Source organism: Terrapene carolina, unplaced genomic scaffold, assembly GCF_002925995.2.
Source record: "Terrapene carolina triunguis isolate 2854851 unplaced genomic scaffold, T_m_triunguis-2.0 Scaffold58, whole genome shotgun sequence".
Taxonomy (NCBI): domain Eukaryota; kingdom Metazoa; phylum Chordata; order Testudines; family Emydidae; genus Terrapene; species Terrapene triunguis.
In genome coordinates, this window is record NW_020664409.1 from 69,956,130 (window position 1) to 69,970,687 (window position 14,558).

The following is a 14,558-nucleotide window of genomic DNA, read 5'->3' on the forward strand; positions in this document are numbered from 1 at the left end:
TCTATTTATAAACTGATTTTTTTTATGTGAAATCAGTGAGGTTTTCAAAGGCACATATGGCCACCATAAATAAAGACAGCTATAGCACATTGTTCTTTACTCAGTGCTACCCTTGTTGTTGGTTTTCATAACATGTATGAAGGGGGACATTATTATAGTCAACCATTTAAGTTGGTGTTGTGCAAGCTTATTTTAATGAAATATTTTGTATGATGCTGAGTTCATTGTCAGCATAAATAATAAAATGTTCTAAAGTAATGCAAATTTTTACTTTAACAGCTATGCCATTATTATGTGGGAAGTAATGTCAAGAAAACAGCCCTTTGAAGGTGAGAATGTGTTCTTTAGTTTTCTTTTATAGCCTTATTTACATTTAGCTAAAGCCTCTGTACAGTAATCTGAACACAATTATTTTGGCAGAATTACAACATCCCTAATTATTGTCTGCAATTTTAATTTATCCTCCTATAGTAAACAATAACTATCAATAGTACATATATTTCTAATAAATGCCTGATATCTATTTTGACAGAAGTTATAAACCCCTTGCAGATTATGTATAGTGTGTCACAAGGAAAGCGACCAGACACTAGTGAAGAAACTTTATCAATGGACATACCCCACCGAGTGCTGATAGTAACATTAATGGCAAGTGGATGGGCACAAAATCCAGATGAAAGACCTTCTTTTTCAAGTGAGTTTACTTGCTTGGTATAGATTAAGTGGAAAACCATATCCCCCAAAATACCTGTATGTTAATACAATGTTGAGATTGCTTAATTGCAGTCACAAAAAGAAAATGTAAACAGCTGCATCCAAAACAGCTTTAACTCAGCCTTGTCAAATATCTTATATAATTTACGCTTTACATTTAACAGCATATACAGTAACATTAAGCTACTCATGCTAGAAGTCAAACAATAATAAAAACTGGAACATGTACAGTGCAGCCAGGTTTATATTGTAGTTGGAACCTTCAATTTTGTATTTCCTGTCTTTTTGTGATTAATTGTGCAACTTTAACATGATTTATTTATTTGCACTTAATTTACTGTTTGTTTTTGAAGGGGTGGGAGTTTTAAGGAGGAAAATAATTAGAGGAAAACAGATAAAATAAGGCTAGTGGAACTTGTAAGCAGTCAGAGGTGTTTTGTTTGCTGAACTAACAGTGAGCCCTGGATTATAAATTCCTATAAAAAAAACTGAACCAGCCTTTTACGAACAAACTTTTACCCTTTCATAAACACCTGTGTTCCAGGGGAAGCAGTGTGAAAACACTGTCCCACCTTCCCGAATGAGGGGCTGCTGTTGCACAAGCCCCTTCAGCCTGCTTCACATCAAGCTCATCACCTCCATTGCACAGTAGTTCCACTGCCAGTGGGATTTCATGGCTGTGGAATTGGCAGCTGGCTCTGCCCCTAAGTGCACCCATAGAATTAAAAATGTCTATTATGCAGGCTCAGTACACAACTCCCAAGGTCTTAGTTTTTCATGCAAGACACTAGTGTCAACTTTCAGCATATTGCTACAGCAATGTTTAAAAAGTTGTGGCTAGATTTATTTTTATTTTTTTTAAACACTGGGAACAATGCTTTCTGGGTTTCCCCTTCCCACCTCACTCATTTTGCTTATACTTTTCCCTCCAAATCACCATTAGGTAGAGAGCTGAGCCTAAGTGCAAATGAGCCTAAAAGGTGAATATTGTGTGGAGAAATATAGGGAAACTATAATGTAAACAATGTTGCAGTCTTTACTAGATCGGTCCCTACCACCAGTTGCAATGATAATCGGAAACTAATTGTATATTTAAGACTTAAAGTGGCATTTGACAGATTTTAAATGTTTATCATACTGACTAGGTGACTCACTCCAGTTATAAATATCTTCTACGCTTCTCACCTTTAATGCTGTCAGGTTTTACTATGAAATCCTATCTTAATGCCTTTAGCTCTTTTACAGTGAGTCCTATAACCTGGAACACTGAATACAGAAGGCAAACATGACATGGAGGGGGGAGGGATAGCTCAGTGGTTTGAGCGTTGGCCTCCTAAACCCAGGGTTGTGAGTCCAATCCTTGAGAGGGCCACTTAGGGATCAGGGGCAAAATCAGTACTTGGTCCTGCTAGTGAAGGCAGGGGGCTGGACTCAATGACCTTTCATGGTCCTTTCCAGTTCTATGAGATAGGTATATCGCCATACATTTATTAAAAATCTATATATATTAGAGGAACAAAGCGAGGAGGAGGAGGAATTTGGTTTTGATTTTGCAAATCTTTGTTTATCAGGCCTCTATCTAACCAAAAAAAAAAAAGGAGGGGGGAGGGAGGGAGTTATACCTGGGTCCCATTTTATCCATTACCATCTCAGCTCAACATAGAGTTCGGGTTTGGTTTTGTTTTTGTTTTATTTATTTATTTATTTATTTATTTATTTATTTGCCCATTCCTAACATTAATTACAGCCATGTTGTGTAATTACATGCGTACTTGTATCAACTGACTATCCATCTTGTGAATGTGAAAGCTGAGAGCACAGTTTTAACTCTCATCTTTGGAAAATCTGATCCTAAATGTCCAAGGGAGATGGCAGATCTTGTAAAAGCAGAAAAGTAGCAATCTTTAATTGTTCAAAATTTAATGGCCTTGGTGCTTTTCTTCTCCCATCCCAATTAGTGTTGCAAAATGAAGACGGTAAGATTGTGCTGGGGTACAAAATTCTGTATTTTAGAAGCTCTGTGACAGTTTACATGCCTAGACCTGCAGTTTCCCTTTAAAAAAAGTGCTTTCTATTTTAAAACATCCCCAGTATGAAACACTAAACCTTTATCTTTCAAACTGAGGGTTTCAACAAATTTAACATCTCCATTTCTAGGATGGTTTGGTTGCACAGTAGCTTCATTTCTCTAAAATTGTTGCTGGTTCTGTTCTTTTGAGCTGGAAAGTGTTTTGAAAGTTGCTTTCCAAAGAGCTCAGAAAGCAGACTGTTTTGACAATTTCAGTTCCTTCAGTGAAGCTGGCAGGAGAGAAAAATGAGGCATACTTATGTCTTTAATCCAAACACACAACTCAGCATACTAGTGGATGGTTTAATGGGAAACTCAGTCTAGTATTTGGGATTTACAACCTTTTGTTTGGATCATGGACAAGTCTTTTAATATTGGTGGATGTTTTGAAATGGAATGTCAGTTTTAAGACAGAGTCCAGTTTGGGGCCTATGAACTTTTACCTTGTCTCTTGTTTTAACCAAAAACAACGACTATGTCATATCACAGCCTTTTATAAAAGCAGAGAAATGTTTCTGTGTTTTTATACTTCTTGGGTATTCTTATTTTGTAATGAATTGCATCAGCTAAAATGTTGTTTGTAGTGTTAGCACAATGTTAGAACTGTAAGGATTGTTTAATTAATGTTATAATTATATTTATCTAGGTTACATAATCAAAGTAGTATGTATCTTATGTGACTTCATAACAATAAATAACCTTACATTTTTTTTAATAAAAGGAAGAAAACAGGTGGTTTTATTTAAGGGGAAAACTTTTTCTGCTGTATTATTGTAAAAGCGGAATTTTCTACTCAGTTTACTTTTACTTCCCTTCATTTTGCAATGGTACTTGTAAGGGTTGAAATGTCTACTTTTTTGCTTCCTCTTTATATTTCTGTGATACTCATTGATAGTAAATGAGGAGAATTAGTGATGCCGAGATAAATCCGCTACCTTCCCTCTGACTACCTCTTCACCATTTTTAGATTTCAGAGTAGCAGCCGTGTTAGTCTGTATCCGCAAAAAGAACAGGAGTACTTGTGGCACCTTAGAGACTAAATAAATAAATAAATAAATTTGTTAGTCTCTAAGGTGCCACAAGTACTCCTGTTCTTTTTACCATTTTTAGAGTATCGTGCTCGGTTTCTGAAAAGTGCTTTTTAGTTTGAAAGAGAGAAAATTGAGAAGCAATTTTGCTCATAATCTGTCGGTATTATGTGGGGATGTATTTTTTGTTCACTCAAGTATGTTTTCCTCTCAGTGCATCCTTGTAATGCTCACTATTGTTCATAGAAATTGTGTGTGCATCAAATAACATATCCCTTTGTTTCTACAAATTCCTGCCTTAAAACATAGTTTGCATGATCAGAAATAGCTTCTTATCGTCCTTATTTTAACTTTAAATGGTACTATGGATCATTTTGCAAGTTTTCTGTAAAATATTTTTCTCTATTGATGTTCTATAATTGTTTTGAAATACTGTCAAATGGACTCTGAGTTTTGACATGTTATATCATGTATACCTGCCCTGAAGGGATACAGTAATTTAACCTCAACATTTGACCCACGTTGAAGCTTTTGATAAAGAATATCTCCAAATGCTAAATATCTTTTTTGTTCTAGATTAGAGAGTTCACCACACTATTGCAAAGGAGGTGAAGGGTTGTTTTGTTTTAAACCAGCTACTATTTACATTATGTTGGCCTTATACCAGAGAAGCACTTCATGATGTTTTACTCCCTCAGGTGACTGTTCAGAAGCAGTCAACTACAGAACATTATTCTTGAGAATGGCATTGCTCAAAGAAGGAAATATTTTTTTTAAAAAGTGTAAATTTTGTCTCCACTAGAAAAGCCAGGGAAAAGTAAAAGACATAATAATTAGTGGGGAAAATTGGTTGTAAGCTTTCAACAAGTATCACCAAAGAATAGAGACTAAATTAGAAAAGACAAAGAGCCAGATTATCAGTGTAAATCAGCACAGCAATGTCAATGAGGTTTTGCTTAGTCATGCCAGTTGAGGATCTGGTGCCAAGTATTTAATAGTTCCCTTTTAACAAAATTATGCAGTATATTGTAAGATGGGAGTGGAAGTTGTGGGGTTTCCCAGGCCCTTATGTTTGCTTAAATATATCACTTTTTGTAGCTGAGCTCAACTTAAATTAGACATTTCTGCAAGTAACAGTCATCCAGAATTTTTAAAAATCAGCTATGTAAGCCTTACATCAACACACACATGCTGGGATGGAGTAGTTGAACTTCCTGTCATCTAATTATTAAAATGACATAAAATCACTAGATAAATAGGTGACATTAATCTCCCAGGGATGTCAATCTATCACTTTTCATGAGCATGAGAAAAATTACGGTTATTAAAAGTTAATGTTGAACTGAGTATTCTTTTCTTATTTAGAATGCTTAATAGATCTTGAACCAGTGCTGAGAACATTTGATGAGATATCTATGCTTGAAGCAGTAATTCTCTTAAAGAGAGATAAGGTAAATAGCTTTTATTACAATGTAATATGAAAATACACTGAAATGGCAACTTGTGCTTGTCACAGTGTAACTAACATAAGAATTGAGTCCGTACTGTCCTGGCCTGGTAGATTTATAATGCACAACTAATAAGAATACCAATGTTTCTTTCAGTCAAAATATGAGTCTCAATGTATTCGCTTCAGTCACAAGACATCCGATGTGGAGCTGACATCTGTAAATATACCTCTGAATCTTAGTCCACAGGAGGTAAATCTTTTTCTTCTTAATTTTGAATTCAAATTCTTTCCCAAATGTGTTGGGGTAACGAAAACATTTTGAAATGGTTTTTAGTTCAGTATGGGGAAAACTTTTCTCCCCCGCCTCTTCTGCAGCTGCACAGCCATGAAACGCATAAAAGCAATGGAACTAGCAGAGTCAGTGGGGCAGGCAGCAGCAGGGAAGTCTGTTTCTATCTTCTGCACATCGGAGTGCAGTGTTTGCATAACATCATGGATGGAGTTAGTTGTGGGTGGCCCAAGGGAGCTGGAAGACATGACCATGTTATCCACTGAATATAGGAAGCGCACACATACCTGTACAGAGAGTGTAGCAGACCAGAGATGCTGCAACAGCCTGTTCTTTGCCACACAATGGGTGATTTCGGGGTTGGAAGAGATGATTTCATCCCCCACTCCCACTGATGTTGCTCATGCAAAGTACTGTGGATTTGTTTTTAAATTATTGTGTCCCTTAGTGCTGCTTCTTTTCATTCTTACTACTAATAATTAAAATAGCATGTAAAATCTTGGGCAGATGGTGGAAGAACATTTGCATTTGGTTTTTAACTTCTGTTAGGATATAGATATTCAAGCCTGTCTGTAAAGGCCTATACTTGAAGAATTTAGGTATATGTTTATCATTTAGCTAGTTATAGAGGTATAAAAGAAAGAATCTGTGTAAGGGCCTTCTCTCACTGTGACAGTCTTAGGCCTGGTCTACACTAACCCCCCAATTCGAACTAAGGTACGCAACTTCAGTTACGTGAATAACGTAGCTGAAGTCGACATACCTTAGTTCGAACTTACCGCGGTTCAGACGCGGTCCACAGCAGGCAGGCTCCCCCGTCGACTCCGCGGTACTCCTCTCGCCGAGCTGGAGTACCGCAGTCGAAGGCGAGCACTTCCGGGATCGATTTATCACGTCCAGACCAGACGCGATAAATCGAACCGGGAAGTTCAATTGCCAGCCGTCGAACTACCGCGTAAGTATAGACAAGCCCTTAGGCCCTGTTTTTAGGCTAATGCCTTTGGCCAAGCAGCAGAGGCAGCCATAAGCTGGGAAGCGTTTGGTCACAGCCTCCCATTGCAAACCAGTCACATTGAAATAAGGCAATCGGGGGCTGTTAGAGGTGATCCGATCTATCACCTCCAGAGAAAGGGAAGAGCCTAGAAGATGTAAAAGGAAATTTAGTTTGATCGTTTTCTGTCTGGTAAGAACTCACTTATCAAGAGACACAGCTGGGAAACCCTTGTGTCTTTATAGATGTAGTTATGAAATCCTCACTTCTGTATTGTTTTGTCATTATAGTTCCCACTTTGCTATGTTTATTTGCATGGTCTCTGTCTGGTTCTGTGATTGTTTCTGTCTGCTGTATAATTAATTTTAAATTTCAGTAGAATGATTGGTTAAGGTATAGCTGAGACTATTACTATATAAATTAGGGGCAAACAGGAAGTAAGTTGGGATTCGAAAATAAGGAAAAAGGAACTTGGATTTAAGCTTGCTGGAAGTTCACCCCAATAAACATTGAATTGTTTGCACCTTCGGACTTCGGGTATTGTTGCTCTCTGTTCATGCGAGAAGGACCAGGGAAGTGGGAGAGTGAAGGAATAAGCTCTCTAACAACTTCTTTTTAATGTCTTACTATATTTTAATTGTGAAGTAACTTGAGCATCTTAATAACAAGGAAAAGATGACAAAAGGAAAGCACTTTAGAAATTACTAAACCATTCCAAAAATGTACATCTTCACTATATAACTGAATTCATTTCAGGAAACATGTGCTCCCTTCCTACAAAGTGGTGCACTCCCCCTCCGGAGCATGTCACCTGAATTACCAAGACTCAAGTCTATACCAAAGTATAACATCCTCTCAACAGGTATGTAACCTTGCTGCACAATATTGATTCATGATATTCAGTTATTATTGAACTGCAACTTTATACTCTATTTGTGACCCTGCATTTGTACAGGAGTACTCACCCTACACTGAGATCCCAGCTCTACTTAAGTAGTCCTCTGCAGCTGGAATAAATCACTCTAACTCCATTACACCCCATTGGGACAACTAATTGCCCCCTATATGGCCAGATCATGGGCAAGGATGAGGAGTAGCTGCTAGATCACGGGCCGTACTGAGCCATGACTGCCCATTTATGAATACTTTCAGAGTAGAAACAAAAGAGCTGGAGAAGGATTGTTTAGAGTGATACAAAGTAGTTTAACTAGAAGTATGTGGTGAAACTGACATGGGAAGATTAGGCTCAGTATGAAGGATGCGTATGAATGTGACTGGATAAGACACTGGTGAGTCTCAAAACCTCTTGACATTGACTGTGTACTGCCATGTACAGAATCTCCCACTGGGGGGAATGTTCATTGGTGGTGGTATCTGGAGTCTCCTGTCAGACTTCAGGCTTGCATCTATAGGACAGAAGCTCTGCTGATGGCATTGGCCAATGATCTTCATCTAGCCATGGTATGAAGATTAAATGCCAGTAATGATTCTTTTGGCCCTGTTAGCACTCTGTCACACAGCTGACTGTGAGGTATTGTTGGCATGTCTGTGCTCTCTATGGGGCGTGTATGAAATTTCTCAAGTGGCTCTGATCCTTTCTTTGTGAAAGGTCACAGAAGATAGTTTTGAACAATTATTATTTATTATGATAGTGCCCAGAGGCACTGGTCTGGATCAGCGTCCCATTGTGTTAGGTACCAGGGAAACACAGAAGTAGGAACAATGTCAGACCTGAAAATCTGACAATCTAAGAAGACAAGAAATTTGTAGAGGTGGCAGGGGGAGACAATAAAATATACTTTGTAAACACATCAAAAATAAAAATTGACTTCCATCAACTGCCCTTAAATGTTGGCTAATCTATTTTAGGAAGCACAGCAGAAGGATGTTGTTAGTCCTTGGCTGCCATGAGCAAGTAATTCATGCCAATGTGTTTTTTTTAAAAAGTATTGCAAATAAAACATTCAGCTATTTTACTGCTTTCCACTGATTTGAATAATCAATACAGATTGTGTTTTAACCTTTTGTATATGATCAATTTCAACTCTCAGGTTTTCATGCACTGGCACAATGTTGCAAATATGTGGGTTTTGTTCTGTTTGTACAGTGCCTAGCAAAAGGGGACTCTGGTCCATAGCTAGAGTTCCTAAGCACTATGGTAATAAAAATAATAAAATACAAATGCTGCAGGGAATGTTTGTGTTAAAACTGCTTATTTTGGCATTACACTTTTGTTAAAAAATGGAAACATATCTGTTGTTTGGATGTGTCTGGATACAAACTTGGTGTAAAGGGTCCTTTAAGTGACATACAGTTTTAGGCTTACACTGGTTAATGTGTCCATATAAATTCTATGATTTTATTGTCTATCAGGCCCTGCATTAAGGTAAACCTGTTACCATACTGCTGCATCTCTTTCACAATGTCATTTGTTCTTGTACTCAGTCAGTTCTGCAGTTGAATGAATTGTCTATCCATGAATTAAGTTAGACATAGTTAGTATTCAAACCTGTATTGCCACATGAATTACATAAGAAGATTTCATATGAAATTTTTATGAAGGCATATAGGGAATCCTCACAAGAGATAGCTAATAGAACAAATAAAAAAGCAGATTTTTCCATTGGACTTCCAATAAAGCTCACAATTAGTCTTTGAGATGCTACCGTTCTACTTGAGTCTCTTTTAGGAAGGTTTAGCCCCTCCGCACTTGTTGTGCTAAAATAAATAAAAGGCACTAAAATAAATCTGATAAGAAGAAATAATTGACAACATGAAAGTTGGAAGTCAGAGCTCTGGTTGGTCTAGCCACTGTGGAATTTTCTGCTGCTTAAGGCTTTTTAAAGTTGGAACAGACCAAACCTGGTTTTCTCAACCATGTTTTGCCAAAGAAAAAATCCTCCAAAGCTGACAGAAAATAAGAAAAGCGCTGTGAACCTTAGCTTCATGAAAAATCTGAATGTTGTTTGTAGAGAACAGACATGAAAGGCATGCAACTAAAAAATTTTTTTAAGGGTGCTGTAAATAATTTCTAACATGTTTTTGTTTCTTTCCTGAACCCAAAAATAATGTGATTCTTTATCTTTTATTTAAGGTAAAGACAACAGTTCTGAAGGACCATGCTCTCTTGTTAGCATGGATGAAAATATCTCTCCAGCCCAGAGTGCTAAATTGTATGTGCCCTACCACAGCTACCCTTCCTCATTTGGTGCAGATCGTTCAGACGCATCAAATCCTATGACACACATGCTGCAGTCATCAGCACTTACCTCAGGTACAACACAAACTGATGGAGTTTTAAGTCCCACTAATATCAGAGGGAAACAATGAATGGTCAGTGAGATGCCTTCACAACCTTAATGTGCAACTACCAATTTGTGTGTATGTGTCTGAAGGGAAGACTAGGCCTATTATTATTTACTAAGCACTAACAAAGCAATACAAAACACAATATGCAGGCAATACTGCTCTAAAGAATTTCCAGTTTAGGGTAAGGAAGATTGCACATACAGTGTGACTGAGGTGTGTATGATGGTTCTGCTTCAGTGTGGTATTTGTTAAAGGGGTATTACGATGCAGAATGGTACAATTACAAACACTTACCAGGGATGGTCAAGGTATAGCTAATCCTGTCTTTCTCCTACAGACATAGGGTAGGAGAAAAGAAGTGTTATATTCTGCAAATGAGGACTTGAGGCACTGAGAAATTGTGTCTTGCCCAAGATTACACAGGAAGTCTGTGGTAGAGTTAAGGTTTGAACGCTGGTCTTGGGTCCTAGTCCAGTGTCTTAACCAATTATCATTCTTCTGTCTGTAATGTGGTAGTTTTAAGAAACGTAAGAAAGGGATAATAGGGCAAGCCAGAAAAGGTGAAAGGAATGACATTGTTTTAATAGGGAAAAAAAGGCATCACAGATTGTTGTGATCCATCCCTATAGCTGTTTCAGGAGGAGGTGGGTTTGTGTGGGAGAGAGGCATTGGTGGTGGGGGTGGTTGAAAGAATCGAGTTTCTGTTTCAGAATAATGGTGGCATTTTAGGAAGAGCAGCTGTATTTGTAACTTTTACTTCCCCTAAGAAATAAAGACCCGGCATTAGAATAACTAAAGAAATATTTTAATTAACAGTTAGTACAATTAACAGAGTTTTAATCTGGATTAATGTAGCAACATTTTGGCAGAGTATTACGAGGCTGTTATTTTAACTACAGGTATGGTTTTGGACCATTCTTTCTCAACTCACTCTTCATTTTATAGCACTATAAATTCACTGCAACTATGACACTAGATTTCTGAATCTTTCTTCAATTTTAGGTTTTGCTGTGGAATCCATGCAACAGGATATAGCTCACCAGTGGATCCAAATTAGGAGAGAGGACATTGTCAGCCAGATGACTGAAGCATGTCTGAACCAGTCTCTGGATGCCCTCCTATCAAGGGATTTAATCATGAAAGAAGACTATGAACTTATCAGCACCAAACCTACGAGGACATCAAAAGTCCGACAACTGCTTGATACTACTGACAGCCAAGGAGAGGAGTTTGCTAAAGTTATAATACAAAAGTTGAAAGACAATAAACAGATGGGCCTTCAGCCTTACCCAGATTTATCATCTGCTTCTAAGACTGCATCTTTAAATTTATCATATCAGTATAAAGCCATGTAAATGTTTCCTTACAAGTAAGTTTCTGTTTCTGAAAGGTTACTTTATATCTGTATTGCTTTGGTCTTTATTGCACTTTTGTAAGTCTGGTAAGCGAAAGAATTAGATGTAACTAAGGTTACATTGTAAGGTTAAAACTAGTCACTTTGAAGAGCAACTGGAAAGACATACACTCTAATGAAGTATTTGAAAGTATTTTTATTATTCATAAAAAGAGAAAATGTTCCCTATTCTCTATTTTAAATAATCATAATTATTCCATTTATAAATATCCTTCAAGTTGTAACTGTCTTAAAATGATGGGGATGCTGCTCACTCACTGTCGTGGTAGGATTGATATAAAAGGAAAAAACCCTACAACAAAACCTGTAGAGTTCTGCCAGTGTTCATTTCTGTTGTAAGCTATTTTCACATTACCCTTCTGGGTAGATTTGTTCCTTCCTAAAGAACACTAAGACTGCCATATGCCTGTATTTAGATTTTAATTTTGTCTCTTCACTCAAGTAGTAAACCTAATGATACAAGACTTGCACCTGCTCCCATTTCAGTCAAAGGAGTGTGATGGGATCCACAGACCAGCATGTGATCTGGTAGAACGTGGCAGTCTAACTCATCTCTTGCCTCCACAAACTTGACACAAAATCACATGTGAAATGTAAAATGTTGCATTTGATCCACCAAGCTTCTAATTCCAGTTTATTTTTAACGTCTACATAACCTGCAGTAAGCACTGATTTTATGTGGTGTATAATGATCAAGCATATGCTGCCCAGGTGGGTTAGCAGTAACACAATAAACGCACATGACCTCCTTTGACACAAAAGCACTGAGAGTGCTGCAGAGCTAGTGTACTTACTTCCTGGAGGAAAAGTGTTGTGTGCTGATCTGTAGCAATCCCCTCTATCAGCACTGAAAATAGTGGTGTTCAGCACTTCTATAGCTGAGAGGGCAGCTCCAGTCAGGCCAATGGGGCTGTGCGGGTTGGGAGGGGGACGTAATTCTGTGCTTGCCTGAGGCTTTCAGTTTGGTGGGCAATACTCCTTTCTTACCCCCTCTCTCGCTCCAAACTACACCCTTGGTGTTCCGCCTTTCTTGTTTGAGAGAAGGCCATTGTTGAGAGAGAAGTCTGAGAGGAGGAATCTGATTTTGTTTTAATTCTCTTTAGCACATTTAATACAGTGTGAATGGTTATAAATCCGATTTATAGCTTTTTAATTTTCTTGGAGGCAGCACATACATACCATCTACATTTTACAGCAGTAAGAAGTTGAGTTGTTCAGTTATGCTGTGCACTGAATGCCATTGGCATTAATAAGAATTTTGCAATTGAAAATCCCACCTCCCCATCCAAGAAGGTTACAAACAGCATGAGTAGTTTACTGCCCTTGTCATAAAAGCCAAATCAATGAAGAATCCAAATGATTGATACTTGGAAAATCTTGGAGGATGAGCTAGGGACTGACCCATTTCAAAATAGTTCAAGGTTTAAATTGTGCATTACTGCTTGCCTATGTGTTTAAACATGGCAGTGATATTTTAGTATCTGTCTTAACTTGTTTTGTGAACTGAGTCACCAGAATGTGATGTATAATTTACTGTAAACTTTTGCAGACTTTACCAGCTAAATTCACGTTTTTGCAGTAAATTGGAATTTTGCATTTCAGCCCTGTTTCTGTGCAGATATTTAAACTTGTTACCAATGTAAAAGTTCTAACTGGGGCACCAACAGCACCTAACGGGACAATGCCAAGCTCCAGTGTGTATGCCTTTTATAGAATAGATGTGAAGATGACCTGGTGGAATATGACCATAGTGAGCTGTGCCAGTCTTGCTAGTGATGCCAGACCTACATAATGACCCTACAATGGCATTTTTTTTAAATGCAAGACTGTTGCACCAATAAATAATTGCAAATCCTCTTTCTTTAGGCTCATCCTATACTATAAAATTGTCATAGGGCCCAGCAGCACTTCAGACACAGAGATGAGCAGTGCCAAATAGCTAGAAAAATCAGTAATTGACTGTACCAGACATGCTGCTTGCAAATTTGAGAGCAAAATTGAAGACGGTGCTAAATGATAGTGAGTAAATCGGAAGTGGACTGGAACAGTAAAGTGAGAAAAGAAATATTGTAACCATAGGTTTCACCTGCATGCCTGGATATTGCTTCCATTTTTCCATCCCCAACTCCTTCCCATTCATTCATTAATGGTTTTACCCCGGGGTCTCAGTCTTGCCCTCTAAAATGATGCAGGATGTCTTGATTTTTATAAAATAAATTTAATGAATGGGCATTGCTAAATATATGGTAGAAACAGTATCTGCTTATGGGATTGGGTTCTCTTGTGGTACACTAATACAGGAGTACCTTAATAAAAAGGCTGAAATTTTCATTTTGCTAGTTTAAATTCATAACCGATTACAATGCTCTTCAATAAGCTATACACACTATTGTTACATATCTTGTTTCTTCATCTTTGTAGGTCTCAGTGAAAGAAAGAAGTAAACTTTAGCAGGGGTAAAGGGGAAACCTAGGAAGAGTATTAGCATAGTTAGATATAAGTTTGTCCTTTCTTCCCTTCCTTTTGAAACAAAGACTGATTTTCTTCTAGACTGTTCTCAGAAGGGGGGTGATACCTCCACCAGTCTCCAAAGGCATAAAGACAGATTATTAGTAAGATTTAACATGCTGTGTATAACTTCAGTGCATAGGTTTCCACACAAGTATATATTGATTGCACAAGTATGCATCTTCTGGTTGTCTTTCCAAATAATTCTGTTAAATCTTTATCCTCACAACTTATAAATGTCCAGAGTCAAACAGCTACTGACTTGGGCCCCAATTTAGAAAAAACACAACGTTAAGCACATGCTTAAGTGTACTGCTGAATCAAGGTCTTGATTTCTGTGCTCATAATTTATTTGATAGACTAATAATAATCTCTGCTACTGATATCTTAAACAAAAACCTGACCATCAGCTAGGTCATGTGTCCAGCATTTTAGCCACAGACCTGTGCCCAGCATTTTTGTTGTTTTATCTGAATGTATCTTTTACAACACTATGTAAGTATTCACTGTGAGAATATGGACGACACATTCATGTTTGGGGGAGAGGAAAAGAATTGCATTTATAACTATCCATTTATGGCAGATTCTACTTGTGTGTGTCTATGAATCTACATTCGTCTGGTTCATGGGTTTTGCTCAAAGGGAGTAAATGGGGGAAGAGTCTTAAAAACCCTGCTGGGCACTTTGCTGACAAGGGACCTAATCCTGGCCCCTGTGACAGACAAGAACTTCACCCTACGACATTTCTAGAGCCAAAGTATACTAGTGTGCCACTTGGAAACTTTTT

At 37.8% G+C, this 14,558-nt stretch overlaps 1 protein-coding gene across 1 annotated transcript in view; it reads left to right on the forward strand.

Annotated features, from left to right (window-relative positions):
* RIPK2 (receptor interacting serine/threonine kinase 2) overlaps window positions 1–13,273 on the forward strand; it is a 31,525-nt gene extending 18,252 nt beyond the window's left edge. The window contains exons 4-10 of the mRNA XM_026659059.1: window positions 280–329; window positions 533–694; window positions 5,176–5,261; window positions 5,415–5,510; window positions 7,297–7,402; window positions 9,635–9,814; window positions 10,852–13,273. Of these exons, the coding sequence (XP_026514844.1) occupies window positions 280–329; window positions 533–694; window positions 5,176–5,261; window positions 5,415–5,510; window positions 7,297–7,402; window positions 9,635–9,814; window positions 10,852–11,204 (1,033 nt within the window). The 3' untranslated portion in view covers window positions 11,205–13,273. The remainder of the gene's footprint in view (window positions 1–279; window positions 330–532; window positions 695–5,175; window positions 5,262–5,414; window positions 5,511–7,296; window positions 7,403–9,634; window positions 9,815–10,851) is intronic.
* Window positions 13,274–14,558: the final 1,285 nt, after the last annotated feature.